At 39.8% G+C, this 20,617-nt stretch overlaps 1 protein-coding gene across 1 annotated transcript in view; it reads right to left on the bottom strand.

The window, feature by feature from the left end:
- Window positions 1-1,396: 1,396 nt before the first annotated feature.
- The window catches only part of NLRC4 (NLR family CARD domain containing 4), a 95,398-nt gene continuing 76,177 nt past the window's right edge, over window positions 1,397-20,617 (bottom strand). Inside the window, 1 exon segment of the mRNA XM_049831488.1 lies at window positions 1,397-1,515. Within this exon segment, the coding sequence (XP_049687445.1) occupies window positions 1,397-1,515 (119 nt within the window).

Below are 20,617 nucleotides of genomic sequence, written 5' to 3'. Positions count from 1 at the left end.
GATCAAATAGTTTATGCCTCCTGTTTACTCCAAAGTTAACAATGCTCACATTCCTCTAACAGAATAGGTAAATAGATGTAAATACAAGTCTAAGTAAATTCATGTATTTGCTTTATTGCATTAATTGGTTATTTAGAAAATTTATTTTAATCTTTCTTTAAAAATTATAAATAGACAGTGATTGAAATGAAGCATATTGGCTCTACATTGTCTTGCCATACTCCATTTTTACTTTTACTTCCCTGTAGACTGAGTATCAATGTGTCTGTTAAATAAAAGTTTAAAAGTCTGTTAAATAAAATCAATGTATCTGGTGAAATAAAAGAACTTAAATGAACTGAAAAGAAATTATTAAGGCTTTCTGGATCCTCTTTTGCCATCCACCTACTTAACATGCTTAAATTTTCCTTCAATGTGAAAAATCTCTGCTATTCAAGTACATATTGCAAGCTGCTTTACATCACTGATGGAGAGAAATTTTAAAGGTTAAAGATCAAAAAAGTCACTCCTAATTTAAAGGAGCAGGTGCCAAGCAAAGAATATAATGTACCATTGTTACTGGGGAAGGGAGTCACATTCACTTCACCTGGTAGGAGAATAAAGCTCATTGATAAAAACCGTAAACCCTTCCTCCGTATTTTACAACAGTTTTATAAAGTTAGCTTCAGGGAATGGGCTTATTGTTTATTATTCCTAGATGAGCCATAGATTGCTAGGGGAGCCTTATCTACACTAGTTTTACTTCTACAAGGTTTTACAGAATTTCCTTAGTGCAGATGAACATGCTTATTCTAGAAACTGTATTAGCTATTTCAGTGTAATGCGTCTACATATGGGTGTCCACCCAACAGTCTTTCCTGCATATAACTATTTTGGTAAAACAGTACACTTCTAATCAAAACAGTAATAACAGTAAAACTTTTTAAACTATATCAGATTTGAATGACCTTTTGATTTTCAATAGGCCAACAGTGGAAACTTTTCTCTCTTCCTTTTTAGGAAACACTTGTCAAGATTAATTTATCTCATAAAAAGATCATCACAGGGAAACAATAGATTGGAAAACAGAGGTCTTGCAACCTCAGTCACATAACTGATGTGAATGTCAAATATATTGATACAAAAGTCAATGTAAAAAACCACAAAATTATGAAAACTGGGAATGCTAGAAGGTTAAATGTAAAAATAATCATTCTAAGCTCTAAAACAAGCCAAATATTTGTGCTACTTAGAAGCACCATTGAAACTATTCAGTAACACAGGAGCTTCTGGGGTAAAGCAAGCTCAGGTTCATTTGTACTACCTCCTATATTGTAAAAGAATACTGTTAGATAATATACAGATGGTGCTAAGTTTAGAATGATTACCTGCTGAACTTGTAATGGAAGGATTATGCCTAGCTGGAGAGCTGTTCCTTAGGAAAGCTTATGCTCTCCTTGGATATCTGCTGGTAGTAAGGTATCATCTCCTTGCCATTCACAGCAACATTTTCCTTCTCATCTGAAATGAAGATGACTGCAAAAGAAAGGGGAAAAATGGTGAGGTTACCAACTTATGTCAGTAGGAACAAGTACAGTAGTTGAAAGGGCCTTGTAAGTGGGTTTCTGTGCTCTGTCCTGACAGATTCCACAGCTTGTGCTTCTCTTTTGTCTTAGTAATAGAAATATTGCATGTATGTCAACTAGTCCATCCCACAGGCTCCTTGAAGAAAAAGTGGTCACCTTAGCAACAGCCTTTAAGACACAAGGAGGAAATTCCCCAGTCTCTCCAACCTGGAGGCTCAAACCCTCCCTCTGGGGATCAGCTGCCATCTTTTTTCTCTAGCTTCATTTTTAATACATTTTAGCTTTGATCTGTGTTTATACTGAAAAAAAAGAATCTGTATAAAATAAATGAGGAAAGTTCAGCTGTATAAACCCGCAGGCTGCCTCAGCAAGAGCCGGAAGCACCAATGATGAAGGTATAGAAATCTTCATGATATTCCATTAACATATAGAAACAAGTAAACTGGCATTATTGCTGTCTTCAGCAGTTCTTACAGACAAGGTGAAGTACGTACTTCCACATGGACAGACAGCAAAGGCCATTTAGGTTCTCTCTTCTGTGCAGACCTATAGTTTTATTGGACCTGACTTCAACACCAGTCCTACCAATATTAACTTGTGTTTAATTTCAAATATATAAGAAATCTATTGATGCTAGGTGATATTTGTAAAACATTGCAAGATCAGGGTCCTATCATATCTGTCTGTTACATCCATACCAGCTTACTGCAACATGAGGAACTACATTAATATGCCAGTTCTTCTGCTGCTGGCTTTTTATGTGGAAAAAGTTAGTAGGTCATTGAATGACCACTTTTCTGCAGCTGCAGTGCAAAAAGAGCCTGAGAAAGCAAGTGTAAATCAAAAAATTCACAATGTCATGCTCTGGGAAATCCTTTTGAGGAACAGGGCTGAATCCCGCATATATCTATTCTGTTAGTTCCCAGCTGGGAAAAAAGAAGTGGCATTAAGAACAGTTGATGCTGCTGCTCATAGAAAAGCTCTAGTCCAAGGAATGCTGACAGGGTTATAGTGCTGTCTGAGTGATCAAAAAGGCTGAGGATGCCTCCTAACTAACTGGCAGTAGGAGTTTTGATGCAGGGTCCTAGTTTTTGCCTTTTGCTAGGATTTCTTTCAATGTGGAACTGTCTGCTGCTAATAAATGGGTACTTCAGAAAAGGAATGGTACTGTACTTCTAGTCAGAGTCTTGATGACGCATTGCACTGTTGGGCTTACATGGCAATGAGGAAGCCTGTTCCAGTGCCAGGCTTGATGGAAAGCTCTTGTGCATACACATGTTTATACTCTGGTTCACTTTCTGCCCCAGCAAGTGACTGAGTGAGGCAATGCCTAGGATCAAGTTTGTTTCCCTTGGTGGGAGCATAGCAGTAACATTCAATGTGCTGCTTTTCTCACTCTGCTATTGCTTCACTGCCTGAGAAGACCTACAGAACATGCTAGATTATGGACCTGCTTCTACCTCCATTTCCTCCTACACTGTTATTCATGAGGTGGGAACACAAGGTGGCTTACGCAAATATTCCACTGTGTAAATCAGTCTGGCCCTAAAACTGAATGTTAAAATGCAACTTGTAAGTAAGCACATCTAAAACTGATAATTGAGGTGGAATTACTACTCTGCTCTGAAATGGTTTTGTTAAGAATGCAAATAAGCTAGTGTTAGCTTGAGACATTTTCATATGTTACTTTATTTGTAAGAAAAAGAAAACATGCTAGTAGTGCTAGCAAACATCAGAGCTAAGCAATTTCATAGGGTGCTTATACAGCAGAGTTCTGGAAACCTTCTGTCTACTGCAGCTCCTAGATATTAACACATGCAGCAGACTAAACATTTGTACCCTGTTTGTACTGCCAGCTGACAAATGAAGGTAATTAATGGGCAGCTATAAGGTGGAAGAGTCTGGAAAATACCAAAACTTGTCATCCTGAAATGCACAGCACTGATGCCAGAATATTGATTTAACTGCATTACTGTTGCTAAGGAATCTTGTACAGTTTTACATTATATATAGATGTTTACAGCTTATTATTTCTTCCTATTTCTTTTCTATTAAATTTTCCCTCTGAACACTTATTGCTAGCTGGGCATTAGACAAAATATATCCCATATCAAGTGCAGCTATTCAAGTCAACTGGTAATAGGACTTGACACTTGTCAGGTTTTTTGAAGTTAGGTTTCCATTCTCCTTTTTTTTTTTTTTTTTATTTTTTTGTAGCATGTACCCTGCTAGTAGAAAATTACAATGAATGTACTTAGAGAAATGATAATAAATGACATCTGTGTCTTTGGTCTTTGGGGAAATTGCCAATATAGGAAAAAAAGATTTTCCAAATACTTTCAGAAGTGGCCAATACTAAATGAAACTGGAAAGTGAAGATGCATGACTGTATACCACCTTCATTACTCCAGGCTGGACTTTATCTAAAATCTGTAGTCACGTAAGGTGAACTAACTGTATTTGGCCTTAACTGTAGAGTATCCTCCAAATTCACAGTTCTCTGCAGGCCACTCAGGGCATCTACTCTTCAGTGGAATCAGGGAAGGAACACTCCACCTTCAGCTTTCAAGTCAACTTTGTTAGTGTGGTGGGTTGACCCTGACTGGATGCCAGGTGCCCACCAAAGCCGTTCTATTACTCCCCCCTCCTCATCTGGACAGGGGAGAGAAAATATAACAAAGGGCTCTTGGGCTGAGATAAGGACAGGAGAGGTCACTCACCAATTACTGTCACGGGCAAAACAGACTCAGCTTGGGGAAAATTAACTCAATTTATTACCAATCAACCCGAGTAGGGTAATGAGAAATAAAACCAAATCTCTGAACACCTTCCCTCCACCCCTTCTTTCTTCCTGGGGACGACAACACTCCTGGATTCTCTACCTACCCCCACCAGCAGCACAGGGGGATGGGGAATGGGGTTTACAGTCAGTTCATCACACGTTATCTCTGCTGCTTCATCCTCCTCAGGGGCAGGACTCACCACACTCTTCCCCTACTCCAGCGTGGGGTCCCTCCCACGGGAGACAGTCCTCCATGAACTTCTCCAGCATGGGTCCTTCCCACAGTCTGCAGTTCTTCACGAGCTGCTCTAGCATGGGTCCCTTCCATGGCATGCAGTCCTTTAGGATCACACTGCTCCAGCGTGGGTCCCCCATGGGGTCACAAGTCCTGCCAGAAAACCTGCTCCAGCATGGGCTGCTCTCTCCACAGGTCTGCAGGTCCTGCCAGAAGCCTGCTCCAGCATGGGCTTCCCACGGGGTCACAGCCTCCTTTGGGCACCCACCTGCTCTGGCGTGGGGTCTTCTGCAGGCTGCAGGTGGATATCTGCTCCACTGTGGACCTCCCTGGGCTGTGGGGGGACAGCCTGCCTCACCATGGTCTTCCCCATGGGCTGCAGGGGAATCTCGGCTCCGGCGCCTGGAGCACCTCCTCCCCCTCCTTCTTTACTGACCTTGGTGTCTGCAGGGTTGTTTCTCTTACATGTTCTCACTTGTCTCTCGAGCTGCCATTTCTGTGTGTCCTGCAACTTTTTTTCCTTCTTAAATATGTTATCACAGAGGCACTACCACTATGGCTGATTGGCTCGGCCTTGGCCAGTCCAGATGGTAGGTCCATCTTAAAGCTGGCTGGTATTGGCTCTGTCAGACACAGGGGAAGCTACCAGCAGCTTCTCACAGAAGCCACCCCTGTAACCCTCCCCACTACAAAAATCTTGCCACACAAACCCAATACAGTTAGAAAATGTACTGCTTGTCTGGAAGGCTATCAGCCTATGGCTTGTTAGGTACAGAGGATGATAATCATGGTTTGTAGCAAAAAGGGATGGTTATAATGGTCTGGCCTGACCTGACCTTCTGCCTATCCTATCCAGAAATTTCCATGGTTACCCCAAAAACTTGACTGGAAAATATCTTTTTATAAAGACAGCCAATTTAAATTTAAGGAGTGCAAAACATGCTGAGTTTTCCATGCCTGTGGTAAACTGCTCCAGCAGTTATGTACCTCAGTGTTAAAAATATATTTTATTTCCTGTTTCAAATTTGCTGATTTAAACTTCAACCACTGCATTTTTCTATGCCTATGTCTTTACACTAGAAACTCTTCAATCTACCTTCAGCACTGATAAAAACAATTCTGTCTGTGGGGTGGGAAGAGGGATAAGAGTAAAGCTAAAAAGCAATGGATTGGCTGCCTCCAGTTTTCCAGGAGAGGCATAAAAAGATATGTTTCATTAGTTGCTAAATTTTATCACACCCAAGAGAGCTTTCCAAGATTAGGCCCATACGAACACATTATTAGATCATGTTATTAGATTACTGCACATGCGGATTATAATGCTTTCTTCTGCACAGGATTTTCCTCATGGTTTTATTGTGTGATTCTAAGAAAAATATTCACATCCCACTTTAGAAAATTACAGGTGTTTGTATGAGTGTGTTGGCTTGCACAGGGGAAGCTTACATTACTCTCTAGAAGAATGTTTCTCTGAACAAAACCTTGGGGATGTGCACATCTAGGCATTGTGCCAGGCTCTATTTTTCATTCATGAAAGGGTCTCAGACTGCATTTCAGCCATTGTAGCATAATGGTAAAATCACTTCCTAAATATTATAAAAATAATTCCTGTCCTAGGAATTTTTTCTTGTTTGTTTTAGAAAGGAGAAAACTCATTACTGGTGGCCCTTGTGAGCAGTGAGAGGAGCAGTGATGGCTGCTTGAGCCAGGTCCCAAAATGGTGGCAGCACTCCATTGGCATGTACCAGTGACTGAGGGGAAAGGCCTGACAATGCCAGGCTGTTATGCCTGGGTTTCAGAGTTAAAATAAAACAAAGACTGAAATTCAATAAACGAATCAAACATGGTCAAGAGGAGACTTAATCTCTCCTCCCTCCTATTCCCAGTCCTCCTGCTGCTGGCTGCGCACCTCCTTTCTTACACCTGCTCTGGCACACTCCGGGCCTTGCTGTGATGTGATTTAACTCATTAGTATGGCAGAGACATATTCCTTTTTTCATTGTGGGGTTTTTGCCATTTTAGCTAATGGAATTGGTACATAAGTAGGGCTCTGGCAAGCGCCAGCACCAGCCTGACAGCGAGGAGGGGAGAGGAGGCAGGTGAGCACGCACACCCCCTTTGGTGGCAGTGAGCTTTAGATCGGCTTGCTGTGCCTTTTGAAACTATACTCTTAAGTTTTAATCAGAGTGTAAGAAATACATGTAATACCTTGAAATGAAGAGACCTGTCACGGACCCAGAAGGCAGCAAGGCGCTGGGAGCCTGGAGAAGCTGGGGCTGCCTGAAGCAAGGAGAGGGGGAGAGCAGAGGGTTTCTCTCAGGGCTCCCACTCTTTCTGTGAGGGCCCTGTGTGTATCACTTGCCCCATCCTGTGCACCGAGGTGAAACAGAGACAGCTCCGAAGCAGCCCTGCGCACGGATGCAGCACACCGTCACGGAGGCCACTGAGGGGACGGCAGGGCTGCAAGCAGCCCCAGCAGTGGATGGCTGTCCCCAGAGGCCTGGGCGCAGTGCCCCGGGAAGAACCTGACCCTCTGCCACAGCAGCTGAGATGCCGGGTGAAGGGCTGGGCTGGCCTAAATCTTGGGGCTTGCCCACTAGAGTCAGCGAGCAGTGGCTGAGGGAGGAAAGGCAGCCCCAGACCCTGACAACCTCAGGAGAAGTGGGAGCCCCTGGAAGACATCATGGCGGTAAGACTCTTCATAATATGTATTTTTTTAAATTCCTTTGAATTTACAGTCTCCTTTCCTTCATTTGCTTTTGAATGCTGTGGATGATTACCCATGCCCAGGGGCAGTGAGGGGAAAGCGTTGTTCCTGAGGGACAGTGTGACAAGATGAAAGAGGGCCCTGCCACACAGCTTATGGGGGCAAAGCAACAGGTCCCACTGCGGGGCCGCTGGCCCCGGGTGCCCCAGCGGGCTCAGGTGCTCTGGCACAGCCCTGTGTGGCGCAGACACCCCTTTGTCGCAGCCCTGTGCAGCACTGCCGCCCCTTGAGCCCAGCTGAGGGCCTGTGCACGAGCCCGCTGCCACACCACATTCAGGCCGAGCTGCTGCCCCAGGGCCTGACTGAGGCGTGCCAGCAGTGAGAGCTGCGTTTTACTATACAGCAAAACCCCCAAATTTCCGCAGCTGGTGCACGTGCGCGTCAGATCTGTGAATGGACGCTTGAAAGATGAGCTCTGTTCAGATCTCTTGAGCGGTAAGCTGACAGCCTTAACACCAGATAGGATCTGAGGTACTTTGTCAGCATGTCTGGATTTTAATGATAGATTCAGCCACATGTAAAGAAATTTTAGAAATTGATTCAGCCTTAAGGCAGTTATTTTTATCTTATGTTTATCACATTGACCTGCTGGGTAAAAAAATAGCAGTTATTACAAGAAACACATAGTTGTATAACTTACAAATTACTCCAAGAAACATCCCATGCTATACATGTAGCTATTACAGAAAGACTGTCAGATTGGATTGTGAAAATAGAAACTATTTACACAAATTGCAGTATGTTTTTCTGTGTGTCTTCTTGCGTCTCTTCTGTTGCTGTTGCATGCTTAAATTGAAGACCTACATTCCTGGGCATTTTTAATTTTCTCCCTACTCTCTTTTGTGCTGCTACTTATTTTGTGTCGGTATGTTGCTTCCATTAACTTAATGTTTTTGAGGTAAAAAAACTATATTATCATTCACTGTTGCTTGATATTTTCGTAATTCTATGACTGGGCATATTAAGATTGTTTAATCATATTTAAAAGTGTCTATAACCACAATTTTGTTGTAGCAGAGGAAAAATCCTAATTACAATATCCTACATCCATTCTTCAATATAGTACAGTAGCCTAAGTCATGTAAAATGGCTGCTATTCAGTTGTGTGGGTCTGGTGATGAAACAAACCACGAAAACAAGGTTGACTAAAACCAGAAGGGTGAGAGAACAGTATTCTTATGCCAGTTTAGATAAGGCTGACAAAAAGATGTGGTTTTACTTACAGACTTAAGTCTTTACCCTTCCTTGTGTCCTGATGTACTCGGTGCCCTTTTTACCAGAGTACTGCTGCTGCTCTCGCACTGCATGTTTCACTAGTATTTGCAAACCACCTCCATATGGTTTCTAATGATTTTTAAAAGTAGAAATACCAGAGCATTATACTTGGAATCCAAATTTATCTCTGTTAAATAGAAAGCGAACATTATAAACCCAAGAGCTGCTAGTGAGCAGTCACAGATTAGCTAACATTTATTTTAATTCTTATTTTCAAAGCAGTGGCAATTTTTTATTTTCTAAATTGAAGAGTGAGTACATGACTACTTCAGGATGTTTTCTATTGTCAAAGTAATGACAGTACCCTTGGCTGGACAGACACTGAAGAAAAAGACCAGTTTGATGCAGAGTTGGGGCTGTTGTACCAAGTCAAACAACTCTGTAAGGTGTTGGCAGGCCTGCCTGAACAAGGGTCCTGTGAACTGGGTTTGACTTGGTAGTCAGGGAGCTAAAAATTGGTAATTCTTTTCATTTGTTCAGATATCTTGTCAGGCTTTAGAGTGTGTGTTTTCAAGGTTTTCTCTGCAGTCATGAGGGAAAGGAAGGTAAAAGTGCAGATATTACAATATAGCAAATTACTCCAGGACTTAGGGCTTAAAGCACCTTTCACATATGGAAGGACTTACAATAAAAGTTATGAGAGTTGACAGTGCTGGTGACTGGACTGTTCAATTCAAAATCTTTTGCAATGACAGGAAAAACTGTCCAGATAATGCTCTTTACCTCTCTCTCTTGTTCTTAGCTACTATTGCTATCACCAGGTAGGTAATGTAGTATACAGTAGGGAGAAGGATTCTAAAGAAATGTGAGTTGTAAATGGCTACTGCTTCTACGAAATGTTGCTACAGGAGCAGCACCTGTGCACGAAGTCCTACACATATTTCAGTTTCCAGTCTAGGGCACAAATCTTTTGTTGTGTGTATCCTTACCACTGTTTTCGTAGCCTTTTCCATGTGCTGAGTATGTCTCTAGGATACTTCATCTTTCACAGCCTCACATGAGTCTTAATTTACTATTCACTTGCTCTTCTAATTCTCTGGAAACAAAATGTGGTCATCAGAATAGATATTTTAATGCTATGTACTTCTATACTCATTCTGTGGTTTTAAAAGGTTCAGTAAATTATTTGGACCTTTCAAGTAGTCTCTGATTCCAATCTCAGATTTGTGCCTGTTTTTTCTTACATGTTCTATGACTGTAGTGTGCAACCAAACAGAGAGACTATGATTTGTCTCCTGCCATTAGTGGAGTAAATAAAGGATAAAATTATTTCCAAACCAACCACTTTGTACACACCTGCATTTAAAAACACAGACACCTCTTCTAGTCAAGAAAGTTCTTCAGCTGCAGCTTGTAGAACTTGGGGAGGGAAGGACTGTATGGGTATAGCAGGGCATTTATCATGTCATGTCTGCCCTGCTTTTGTGTTCTTCTGTTCATCAGTACTGGCAGAGATGGTTTTCAGTGCTAAGGAGACTGGATCTGGCCCAGTATGGCCATTGTTGTGCTTAAAGATTGAGGGCATTCTGGCCCTCAACAAGACATTTTTTAATACCAGAATAAATACTGACTGTACAGTTAACCTGAAGGGGTTAAGTTTAATTTAGCTTCTTTCACAAACTGCTTCTTAAAGGCTCTTCTGTTTGCTCATCTCCACTGGATCTTAAACAGAGACATTGTGTTGCTACGGAAAATAGTGAGCAAGCAATAACAAATCCTTCCTCACATAGAAGCAAAGCACCCTGTTAACCATCATCCATGCAGATATGACAGAGAGTGGAAAAGAAAATATGGCGAGAAATATGAAACCAGTTCCAGCTTTCATTCTGTCCTTAAGTGAAATACGACCTCATTTTCTTCTTTCAGCACAGCACAGTGGCATTCATGTGATTCTGGAGAAGAGGGTCATTTGCTAATAGCAATTTCATTATTCGAGGATACCCGCCACAGTCATGAGTATCAGTCTGAAACAAGAGATTTTGAAAAGCCTCGCCTGAGTTACACTTCACATATGCACATCTTATACTAAGCCAAAAAGTATAAGGGATTTTTTCTTCTATGATTTTCTTAGTCCCAAGAAATTTCTGCATGAGACATATATAGGAATATAATACCCTCAATCCAGTCAGACTTCATCTTGCCTCCAGACTTTGAAAGCATTGGAGAAATATAAATTAGAAAAAATTGACATTGGCCTTGATCTTTGCTTTGCCACCTAAGATGCTTTCCAGGGTCAGCCTTGAAATTCAACACAACACCATTCTGTTGGAAGAAAGCAAAAGTTGCACAGTAGAGATATTTTATTTTTAAAAATATGACTGTTATAGCTTAATTTTTTTTAAATGGTCACATAGGACCCAACCTATTTTTAAACAACTGAATTTTTTCCTTCTGAAGTCTCTGCCTTTTTTCCATCTATCTGCAGTTTTCTTTTTATAATGTTCTTGACTAAGCAAAGTTAAAGTCAATACTCATACAGTGTAGTGAAGTTGACATTTTAGGTCTTTGTTTCAAGAGGCCATTTGTGTTGTGACAACCTATGAACAAACCACAGTTACACTGTTGTTCTTACTGAAGACAGGCAAAACTAGGCCAAATCCTATAGGACTTACTCAAGCAAAACTCCAAAAGAAACTTTGCCTCAATTCATTTAAGAACAGTCAGAAATGGAGTTTAGCAGCTCCATATTTTTCACAGTGTACTCTAAAAACCACAGATCATCCTTTTTGCAGCTGCTCTTCATGCATGGTTCAAAAATGCCTAATTCAAATGTAATGCAAATGTAAAAACTCAGCTAAAAATATACATCAGAAATTCCTTCAATATAAAGTTCCAATTATATGTAAGATTAAACCTAGTAAACAGAAGATTCCCCACTAACTGAAATTAAGCTAATTTGTGTTAACAATGAATGGTGACTAAGATGGTCTGAAAAACGCTCACTGCTTTGTGAACTTAATCTGCAGCAGCTATTGTACTACATCAGTCTCCCTGAATCAACAACGTATCTATTTGTCAAAATAATTAAATCACAAAATCCAGAGTCTTTTGTGACATACGTTTCCTTAGTCTTTTTCTAGCTCTAGACACTCATGTAAGTGAGTAGCTGATTTTCTAATTTCTTTCTTCTATCAGGAGGCAGCATTACTTTGTAAGGAGTGAGGAAATCCATGCGTGCACATAAACTTTTTTGGTAATACATCCCCATTTCATCTACATTTTTCAAGAACTTATTCAAGGAACACTCAGGCTGTATATGGAGCACAGCATCCACAATGCTTTTTTTTTTTTTAATCTAATTTCTAACTGCATTGCCTGAAGCAGATGAAGTCTTGGGATATGCCCATGATTATGTTTTGAGTCAGTCTATGAAACAGCAGTAATAAGAGTCTTTTACTAACATTTAGTGACTGCTCTGTCTCTAAACAGAAATGTTTTCCAGTAAGTGATTTAGACTAAATTCAAGTTTATAAGCTTGACTCCTTTAATTCAACTTCCTGCATGAGAAAAATAAATTGTCATTACTTACCAGGAAGGTAATGTACCTGCACCATAACAAGGCAATCCTGCAGAGAACGTAACGTAGACTTCTCTGGACATCAAAAACATGCAATAATATTTTACTTCTCCCTTGGTAGGGAATCAAAGAGAGCCTTGCGTACTCCAGTTCAAACCACATCACAGCTGAAGTGTCCGAAGAGAATCTAAAGTTTCAGATTCAACCACTGCTATGTAAAACAATGCCACAGGAACATTCCCATGTCAAAACCACAATTTTTATAGCCAGCTGAATAGCTTTTTCAGGCAATGAGCAATCAGTTCAAATATATACCTTATTCCAACTAAAACAGATATCCACTGTACATCTGTTCATGGAGAGTACTTAGCCTAGACTCTAATCTCTAGAAATTGGCATAATTTGAAGGTACTCAAGAGAACAAACACTCAAATTACAGACTGTTAAAATAGGCAATATGCTGGAGTTCTACTGGGACACTTTGTTGGACACTTCTACAGTTATGCTGCTGTCCAAATATAACTGCTTTGTTTATTAGTTTGAAAGGCATTAAGGGTCACATTTTCTATACATGAACTGAGATGAGGGCTGCAGATCTAACTTGCAAAAATAAAAATATGTGAGGCCTCAAGAGTATGCCCCCTAATCATGTGTATGGAAATACTATGGTATAGCATGATGATTATAGGGACAGAGCTGGCTTTACATGGAGGAGGGGCAGAGATTGGATCTCTGTCTTCTGTTGATGTCTTGAGCTGCTTCCTACTTTTCCTCCTTTTACAGCCTAATGCTTCATGAGAGTACCCTAGTTATCCCCAAAACCAGTTCAGCTCCAGATGGGGACAAAGCAAGCCAGCATAATGATAGTACCTCCTTCAGTCCCTAGAAAAGCTAAGCACATGTGAAGACAGCTCACATCCATAACAACTCATACAAGCTTGCTGCTTCTTTCTCTCTTATTGTATTGCAAGCAGAAGATTTTCCAGACTGTGCAAAGCAGAATGAATATCAAAGCGTCCCATGATTGATGGCTCTGTCCTCCAGTTTTCTGAGTTTTGCTCACAGCTGAATAGAAAATATTTATTCTCAGGGTCCTTGCTCTGCAAAGCAACTGGAGTTCCTCTTTCCAACCCTCTTCTGAATCACTAGGGCAGGCTCAAGCAGCCTGTGGAGCTGAGAGTATCAAGGTGAGGATAAAAAATAAGTTGACTTTGGAGTTCTTTGTTTTCCCCAAGACAAGCAAGAAGGTTCTAGTAAATGTGATCACATTCTTCAGTACTGTGTTGGTTTTTAAAAGATTATTTCTAGCTGTCTCTTATGGTTTCTGAGAACTGATTTAACTGTGAGTGAGTTCACAACACCAGGAGTACCTTAGGAACCTACCCCCTGTGTTTAGACATCCAAATGCCTTGAAAAGAACCTGTCCTAAATATAGAGAGTGAAAGATTTAACTTTATGTGCATTAGCAGAAAACTGAAGAATCATCTCCTATCTAAAAATCCTTTATTTTCTAAAATCTTCCTTAACAGTGTCCTTGACCCCTTTTGCCACAGGACATACGAGAACTCCAGTTTTATCCTTTGTGAAGCTGAAAACAAAAGATATTCTTCCCCAGTTACAGCAGTCTAATTGCAAACTTTCCTTACAAATATTATATTTTAGAACAACTTTTCAGTTAGCTGTTCTCAAAATGAATGAACTAAATCAAATAACACATTAAAAAATAATGATGTCCTCAGAAAGCATAAGTTGTTTTTACATCAGTTTGAATTCACATTTCAGGCTGTACAGAAAAATACCTTTTTTTGTGTAGATAGGATCTCTGAATGTAAATATCAAGCAATGATAAAGAGTGTATTTTATTTTTAAAACCTCACAGTTTAGGGAAACCTCACTGAAAATGGTGAAAGGCCTTGAACTTCACTGACTAGCTCTCTCTGCAGTTTCTGGTGGAAGTCCCATGGAATGAAACAAATGTGTCTCTGTCCTTTGGGTACCAGGGGAGGAATTTATGGTCTGACATTACTTCACATAAAGCTGCATTCCCAATCCTTACACCAAAATGTCTACTGCTAGAAAAAGCTGTTTGAACGGTGTTTCAGTAATTTTGAATAATTCAGGCCTGCACATTCACCTGGACTCCAGAGCAATTTGAGGCCTGGAACTGGGACATTAGAGCTAAAATAACACAAGTGGAATGACACAGGTGACCTTCTAGGATCTGGAAGCCTGCTACCGTCCAGGTCCCTAGCTTATTCAGGAAATAATATTTTTAAAAATGTTGACGTTCACATACACAAATGGAAATCTGTAGTGTTTCCCAGACCTGACACTGAAACCCACACAAAAGGAAGCAGTAGGGTCAGAATGAAATGGAGTGCTAAAGGAAAGACAAATAATAATCTTGAACTTCATTTATTGTTCTTCTTTAAATCTTTGTTCAGCAATGTTTCTATGCAAAGATTGAAGTTTAGTGTTTCACACATATTTAACACCTGGTTAAAAACCGTGTAAACTCATGGCAGTGGCCAAATACACCTCATTAAGGAAAACTTGTGACTACTGTCCTAATTAAGTCCCTGACTTTTCTATGTACTGTTGTGAATTGATTCTCTAGAAGGTTTTTCAGTAACGCATCTGTCCCAATTAAGTGGGTCCAAATTAAGTGAAATACATTTTATTGAAATAACCAGCTCTGGCTGTGATTCTTTATATAATTTGAAAATGTGCTTCTAATAAAGCTGTTTGCAGGACAGCAGAGGGCAAATGTTTTTACAAAGTAAAAAAAAAAATAAAATATTCACACTGTAAAAGAGAATTCTTCTTAACACCTGTCAGTATTTGGTCCCTGTCAGTATTTGGTCCTGCGGCTGACATGTCCCCCCCTTTTTTGACTTGCTTTATGTACTAACTCTTGCCAGCATCTTGGCAACATTCTGGCTTCCTATCTTCTGCAGAGTGCTACGGGTCAAGTATCTTTTATCTCCTTTCTTTTACCCCCAGAGGTCAGAAGTTCATTTACATCACTTTGGAGCAGCCTGCTTTAGTAACAATTCATGAAACAAGATTATGTTAAAGAAAGCAATGTTTATATTAGAAACTAGAGAGAAGAATTAAATGAAACGAAAGTTGAACAGAACAAACTTTCCTGTATCTGGCAGCTGCACAAAGTCTAGCTCACCAGGTTACAATCTCATAGTTATTACTTATATATTAAAGCACACTAGAAAAATGGATCAGTGCTTATCTGACCTTTCTTCTCATAATATGGTCCACAGATCTGTTACAACAGAAACTTCAGCCAGCAGCAACTTCAGGGAAGAACAGTTCTGGCAGTCACGAACAGCAGGGAAACGCTTCACCTTTTGAAGCTCCCTTCAGCTGAGAAAACTCTCCCTTGTTAGGATAACTGAAATCCAATTTTTTTAAGTGGCAGGTTGTGTTAAAATTATTTTGAGGACACAAAAAACAAGCAACTGTTTTGCCAACTGCAGAATATGGCTAATTCTACCCACTGATGACAGCGTTTCCAAGCCTTTGCATGGCGATTCCAACTTTCTGCTAGATATGTCAAAATATGTTGTCCTTATGAACTGATATAAGGAAATCTTTAGCATAGCCCACACACACTTTTGCATTTCTCTTTATGGAAGCACCGCTGATCTGTCACTGGGGAAATACTTTCCTCAGAGGAGAGAAACAGAATTATTATTTAAATACAGTAATTCAAAATTAGGTATATTGTATTTAAGTATGTCTTCTGCGGGCAAAGTCTCCTGCCATAAGGCAGGAAACTGCACAGGCTGAGGCTGGCTTATCAATGTGCAGAATTTGATGTGCTAGTTGGTACATTGTAGTCTTCAATACAAAAGGCAAGGATATTCTTCCTCCGATTGTCATTGCTTTTAAAATTGGACTTAGATGCTTCACCAGGAGTTCAATATTCCTTGAATTTCTTTAGTTGGTGATTGCCAGAAAGTTTAAAAAAAAATGGTTGCCAGAATTAAGAGTATGATAGTTGGTCTCATTATAGAATCTGTCAACTTCAGGTTCGAAAGCCTATCATGCTAAAGAAAAAGCTGTCACTCAAAAGCCTAAATCATGGGTGGGAAATGCAAAGGCAGCCATTGCAGTGTTTCAGTCTGCACATGGCTCAGAGTCTTTTTGAAATTTTGCGGGACTGGAGTGAGATTGGTGGCCTAGGAAATTCTTTAATACTGACATACGAACAAAACTCTTCAGAATAGGGAAACCCACCTCTAGCACAGGGATGCATTCATGGGATATGTTCAAGTTCATCTTGATTACTAAATCAAACTGTCACATCCAGCACCGGTCTCTTATCCACTAGAGGAGCTGTGCTCTGTCTTTCCAGTGCCTGTTCTCATAATTGAATTGCAGCAATCTCTTAAAAATATCTTATTTCCCACATCTGCTGATTGTGAGAGTGTACGATACATAACCAGAACTGACAGGAGACGACAGGCATGCAGAGAAAAGTGTGAGATACACAGTATTTTGTAAAAGGAATGGAGGGCCAGAAGTGAGAGCAAGGAAGAGCAGGGAAGAGCAGGCAAGGCAGCCTTAAGACAGCTTGAAAGAAGGGAGGAAAGCCATGGAAACTGTCAGACAAGGAGTAGAAAACTGAAAATAGGGAATAGAAACTATTCACTATGTCTAGGGTAGGAAGAGGGGGTTTCAAAGACAGTAGAACCAGGAAGGAAAGACATAGGAGAGTGAGAAGGTTATGAAAGTGAGGTTAGAAGCAGTGTAATAGGAAACCACTATAGAGGAAGTAAAGACAGCTAGGGGAGGTTAGAGACTGAGGCAAACCACTAAAAAGGGAGAGTTCACTTGAGACTTGAATTAACTGTTGATTAAAGCAAAAAGAAATAGAAGCAGAGAATGAGGAAAATGTTTGGGGAATGATAAGGAAAAGAAGAGATGTGAAGACATTGAGACACAGGAAAGAAGAGTAGACAAGAAAGGGTACTCTAATGCAAATGAGGAGCATAGGCAAAAATAAAAACATAATTCCAAACCCAAAATAAGCCCCCCCCCCCCAATAAAAACTTTCTCTCCTTAAGCTGTCAAGGTAGAAGAAAGAGATGAGGTGATCCATTGTTCACATATTCTTTCCTTTTGCAAAGACTGGACACTGCAATTTACAGAAACAGCAGAATAACTTTTGTTACCACAGTGCATGCTTCTGCAAAGCTAGTCCTCTTCTGGATGCCCATGTTAATTCCTCCAGGGATGAACTTGTCATGCACAACTATATTGAAGGATCAATATAAATGCATCTAAATGTATATAGAAAATTTCCATTTATCTTCTTAATCAGATTTAGATTAGTCCTGTAATTGTACTGACTGACGCTTTCTTTGTCTGAACCTTTCCACAGTAAACCACTCCTCCAGGAAACCATTCACCAAACTTACCTGAACACACACCAGTATTAATTGGCATGTTCATATGAAGTAACAGAGACATAAGCACAACATAATCCTTGCTATGTAATGTAATCCTCAGTGTTACAGATCAAGAAGCTGATTTAGGCATTTGGGGACAAAGGTGTTTTATTGTAATGTAGAGATTTAGGCAGATGTCTCTTATGCTTCTGATTATGATTTTCCCATCAGTTGGATTAATTGCCCCAGGAAAGTTACTTTGCATTTCAGGTTAGTGGGTATATTTTGATTTCTATGTATTTTATAGGACTCCTGCAAATCTTTCCTAAACAGTAGCTTTATCCTGGAACAAGGTAAGAAAATGCAACTTTTAAGTTAAGAGTAAAGTTAGAGGGAGTGTTTCTATAAAGAACCCTCTAAAGTTTCTGTATTTTCACTGCCTAGTCAAATCTCGCAAGCTCTCTCCATTGATTTTAACAGGCATTGAATTAGACTGAAAAGTTAAAGCCTGACTGAAGCGTTCAGTTAGAAAAATATGATGTAATCTGTGGACCACTGCATTCTCAACATTCTGATCAGGCCATGAAAAATGTAGCTTGAAACTGGCACCAGACATTTTTGGAGAAAATCAGTACAATTTCAGATCAGTTTAATGGAGCAGCCATGTCATGAAGTAGTTAACCAGCTGCTCACACATGCCTACTTCACTCATCTTAACAATATTGTTCAAATATTCATAGAGTTTTCTACTACTCATACACAAAACCACACTTTCAAATGGTCATGCTTTGTCTGTATTTAATCCATTCTTCCTTCAACTGTGCAAACACATGATACTCACTGCAGGATACTTACTATGTAGGAGGCCACAAAATGTGCAGCAAAATTGCCTGGAACTTAATCTGTCCAAACACAGTAATATTATCTATAAAATGTAAGCTGTAAAATGAAAAATGGAAGAAAATTACTATAAACTGGGTGTGACTATATGAACTATAAATTGGGTTAGAGGGAAAACAGGCTCAAATTTCCCCTTCCTCTCCTTAACAAGCTACACTGAACTCAGTGAGGTAAGTCAAGGTAGATTTAAATAATTCAGTTCATAACTGAAGAATAATATCTTATTGTTATTCATTCTTTCTAGGCATGGAACACATTTATTTTTTCCCACTAGACTGTTTAATAAACCACAGTTATCCAGTTAGTGATCAAACCTTAATCAGATTACTTACATGCCAAAATAACCCCAGTCAGTTGTGTGAACCACAGTAACTTAAAATAATTTAGAAGGAAATCACAGGCACTGAAACCAGCTCCCTCTCTCATGGATGGGAGAGCAGCTGCCTGTAAGATCATGGTTGTGCCAAGGATACTTTATGCTTTGCAGATGGTTCCCTTCCATCTCAAGTCTGAAGATACAGATGTGCTGAACAAGCCTTTTGTAACATTCCTATTGAAAAGTTAATAGCCAACAACCAAATCTGAACAAACAATAACAGTGGAATATTCCCCCTAAATATAAAAACCTATTGATGGCCTTTTAGCAACAGCAACTAATTTGGTATTTCCTAAACAAGGACTTGATTGATGATAGTTGGAAGGCATAATGTTTTTAAATGTTAGAACTGGAATGGAATTAAATCATTGTTGATCACAGTGCATGCCTGCTGACACCAGTTATCATCCTTCGCCTGTCTGAAGATTAATACTCTGTATATATGCTGTGAGGGGAGAAAGTTGGAGCAAATTCTTTTTCAGCATTTTTTCAGTTCAGTCAGTTTTTGTTTTCCCTGGTAACAAAATTCTATTCCCAACATTTTATATGCAGCAACTGCAGGAAAATGAGTGGAAAAAACTTAGTCCACAACAAGTAGCACCTTTAGTCACAAAGATGTGAGTGGTGAAGGCCTGATTATGTGCAGCAAAAATTTTCCATAGTGTCAGTCAGTGCCTGATGAGTAGAGCTACACGCTGTCTTTGGACGTAGCTTATAGTCAGACTGCATCACTGCAGCAAGCTTGGTGTACACCTCATGCAATAGAAACCTTTTAGGGATGGTGTATAAGAGTAATGAAAAGGCCTGACAACAGGATGACCTTTCCCTGAAGAACTGAAAATAATCACCCCCTGAAGGCAGAAGGAGAATTTTAACAGCTGTTCATACAGGTTAAATTTTCTTTTCTTTTCTGGTGGTCATTTACAAACAAGGAAAGAAATGTTCTTTAGCATTCTGTATCAACACCTGTCTCCGTAAACTAATTTGTGCTTTTTTTAACATTAAAATCACAGTTGGCTTTAAACAAATAGGTGGCATGGATGAAAGGCACTAGACAGTTGGTAGGGAGAGTGACAGAATGGAGTCTGAGGAGACTCCCTGTTCTTCGAAGTTACTCCACACCACTCCCATTTGCCAGCCCACAAAGAAATTAATGGAGCCTTCAAACTGCAGGACTCCAAACCATAAAATCCTGCTGTCAGTACTTTATTTTACACATGTTGAAGTGGTATCCTGGTGGGTATTCTCAGTAAGTTAAAATGGGATAATAGTTGTAACATGAAAATAAAGTAGTCTCTGCTCCTCTGCAACATGTAGGCCTCACTACTTTGGCATGGAATAGATTCAATCTGTGTATAAGCAAGTGATACAGAGATGGCAGGATTTCAAGCCTTTGTTTGCTTTGGTGGTCTTTTCCAGCATTTTGTGGATATCCATTTCTTATCAATTATCCTTTCAGCATTATTTCTGATGAGGGCATTGCCTCCGAGAGATCTGCCTGTGTACTGCAAGCTTTCATCAAATTGCCAAAATTACTTCACCCTTCATTTGAGCCTTTCCCCACTCAATTTCAGAAAGACAAAGGCATCTGTGTTCTCATCTGCATACATACGCACATACTGATTTTTTTTCATTATTTCTAACCATAAGGAATATTTTCTGCACTAGCTTTCAAATAACTTATGTCCTATCAGACTTTAGGGTAACTACAATTGTAGATATAAACTGACAGACACTAACATTTTTTTTCAAATTAAAGCATAATGAAATGTAAAATTGTAATATATTT

The sequence above is a fragment of the Accipiter gentilis genome, chromosome 28, assembly GCF_929443795.1.
Source record: "Accipiter gentilis chromosome 28, bAccGen1.1, whole genome shotgun sequence".
In the NCBI taxonomy this organism is placed as follows: Eukaryota; Metazoa; Chordata; class Aves; order Accipitriformes; family Accipitridae; genus Astur; species Astur gentilis.
This window is presented reverse-complemented; position numbering and strand designations above follow the sequence as displayed.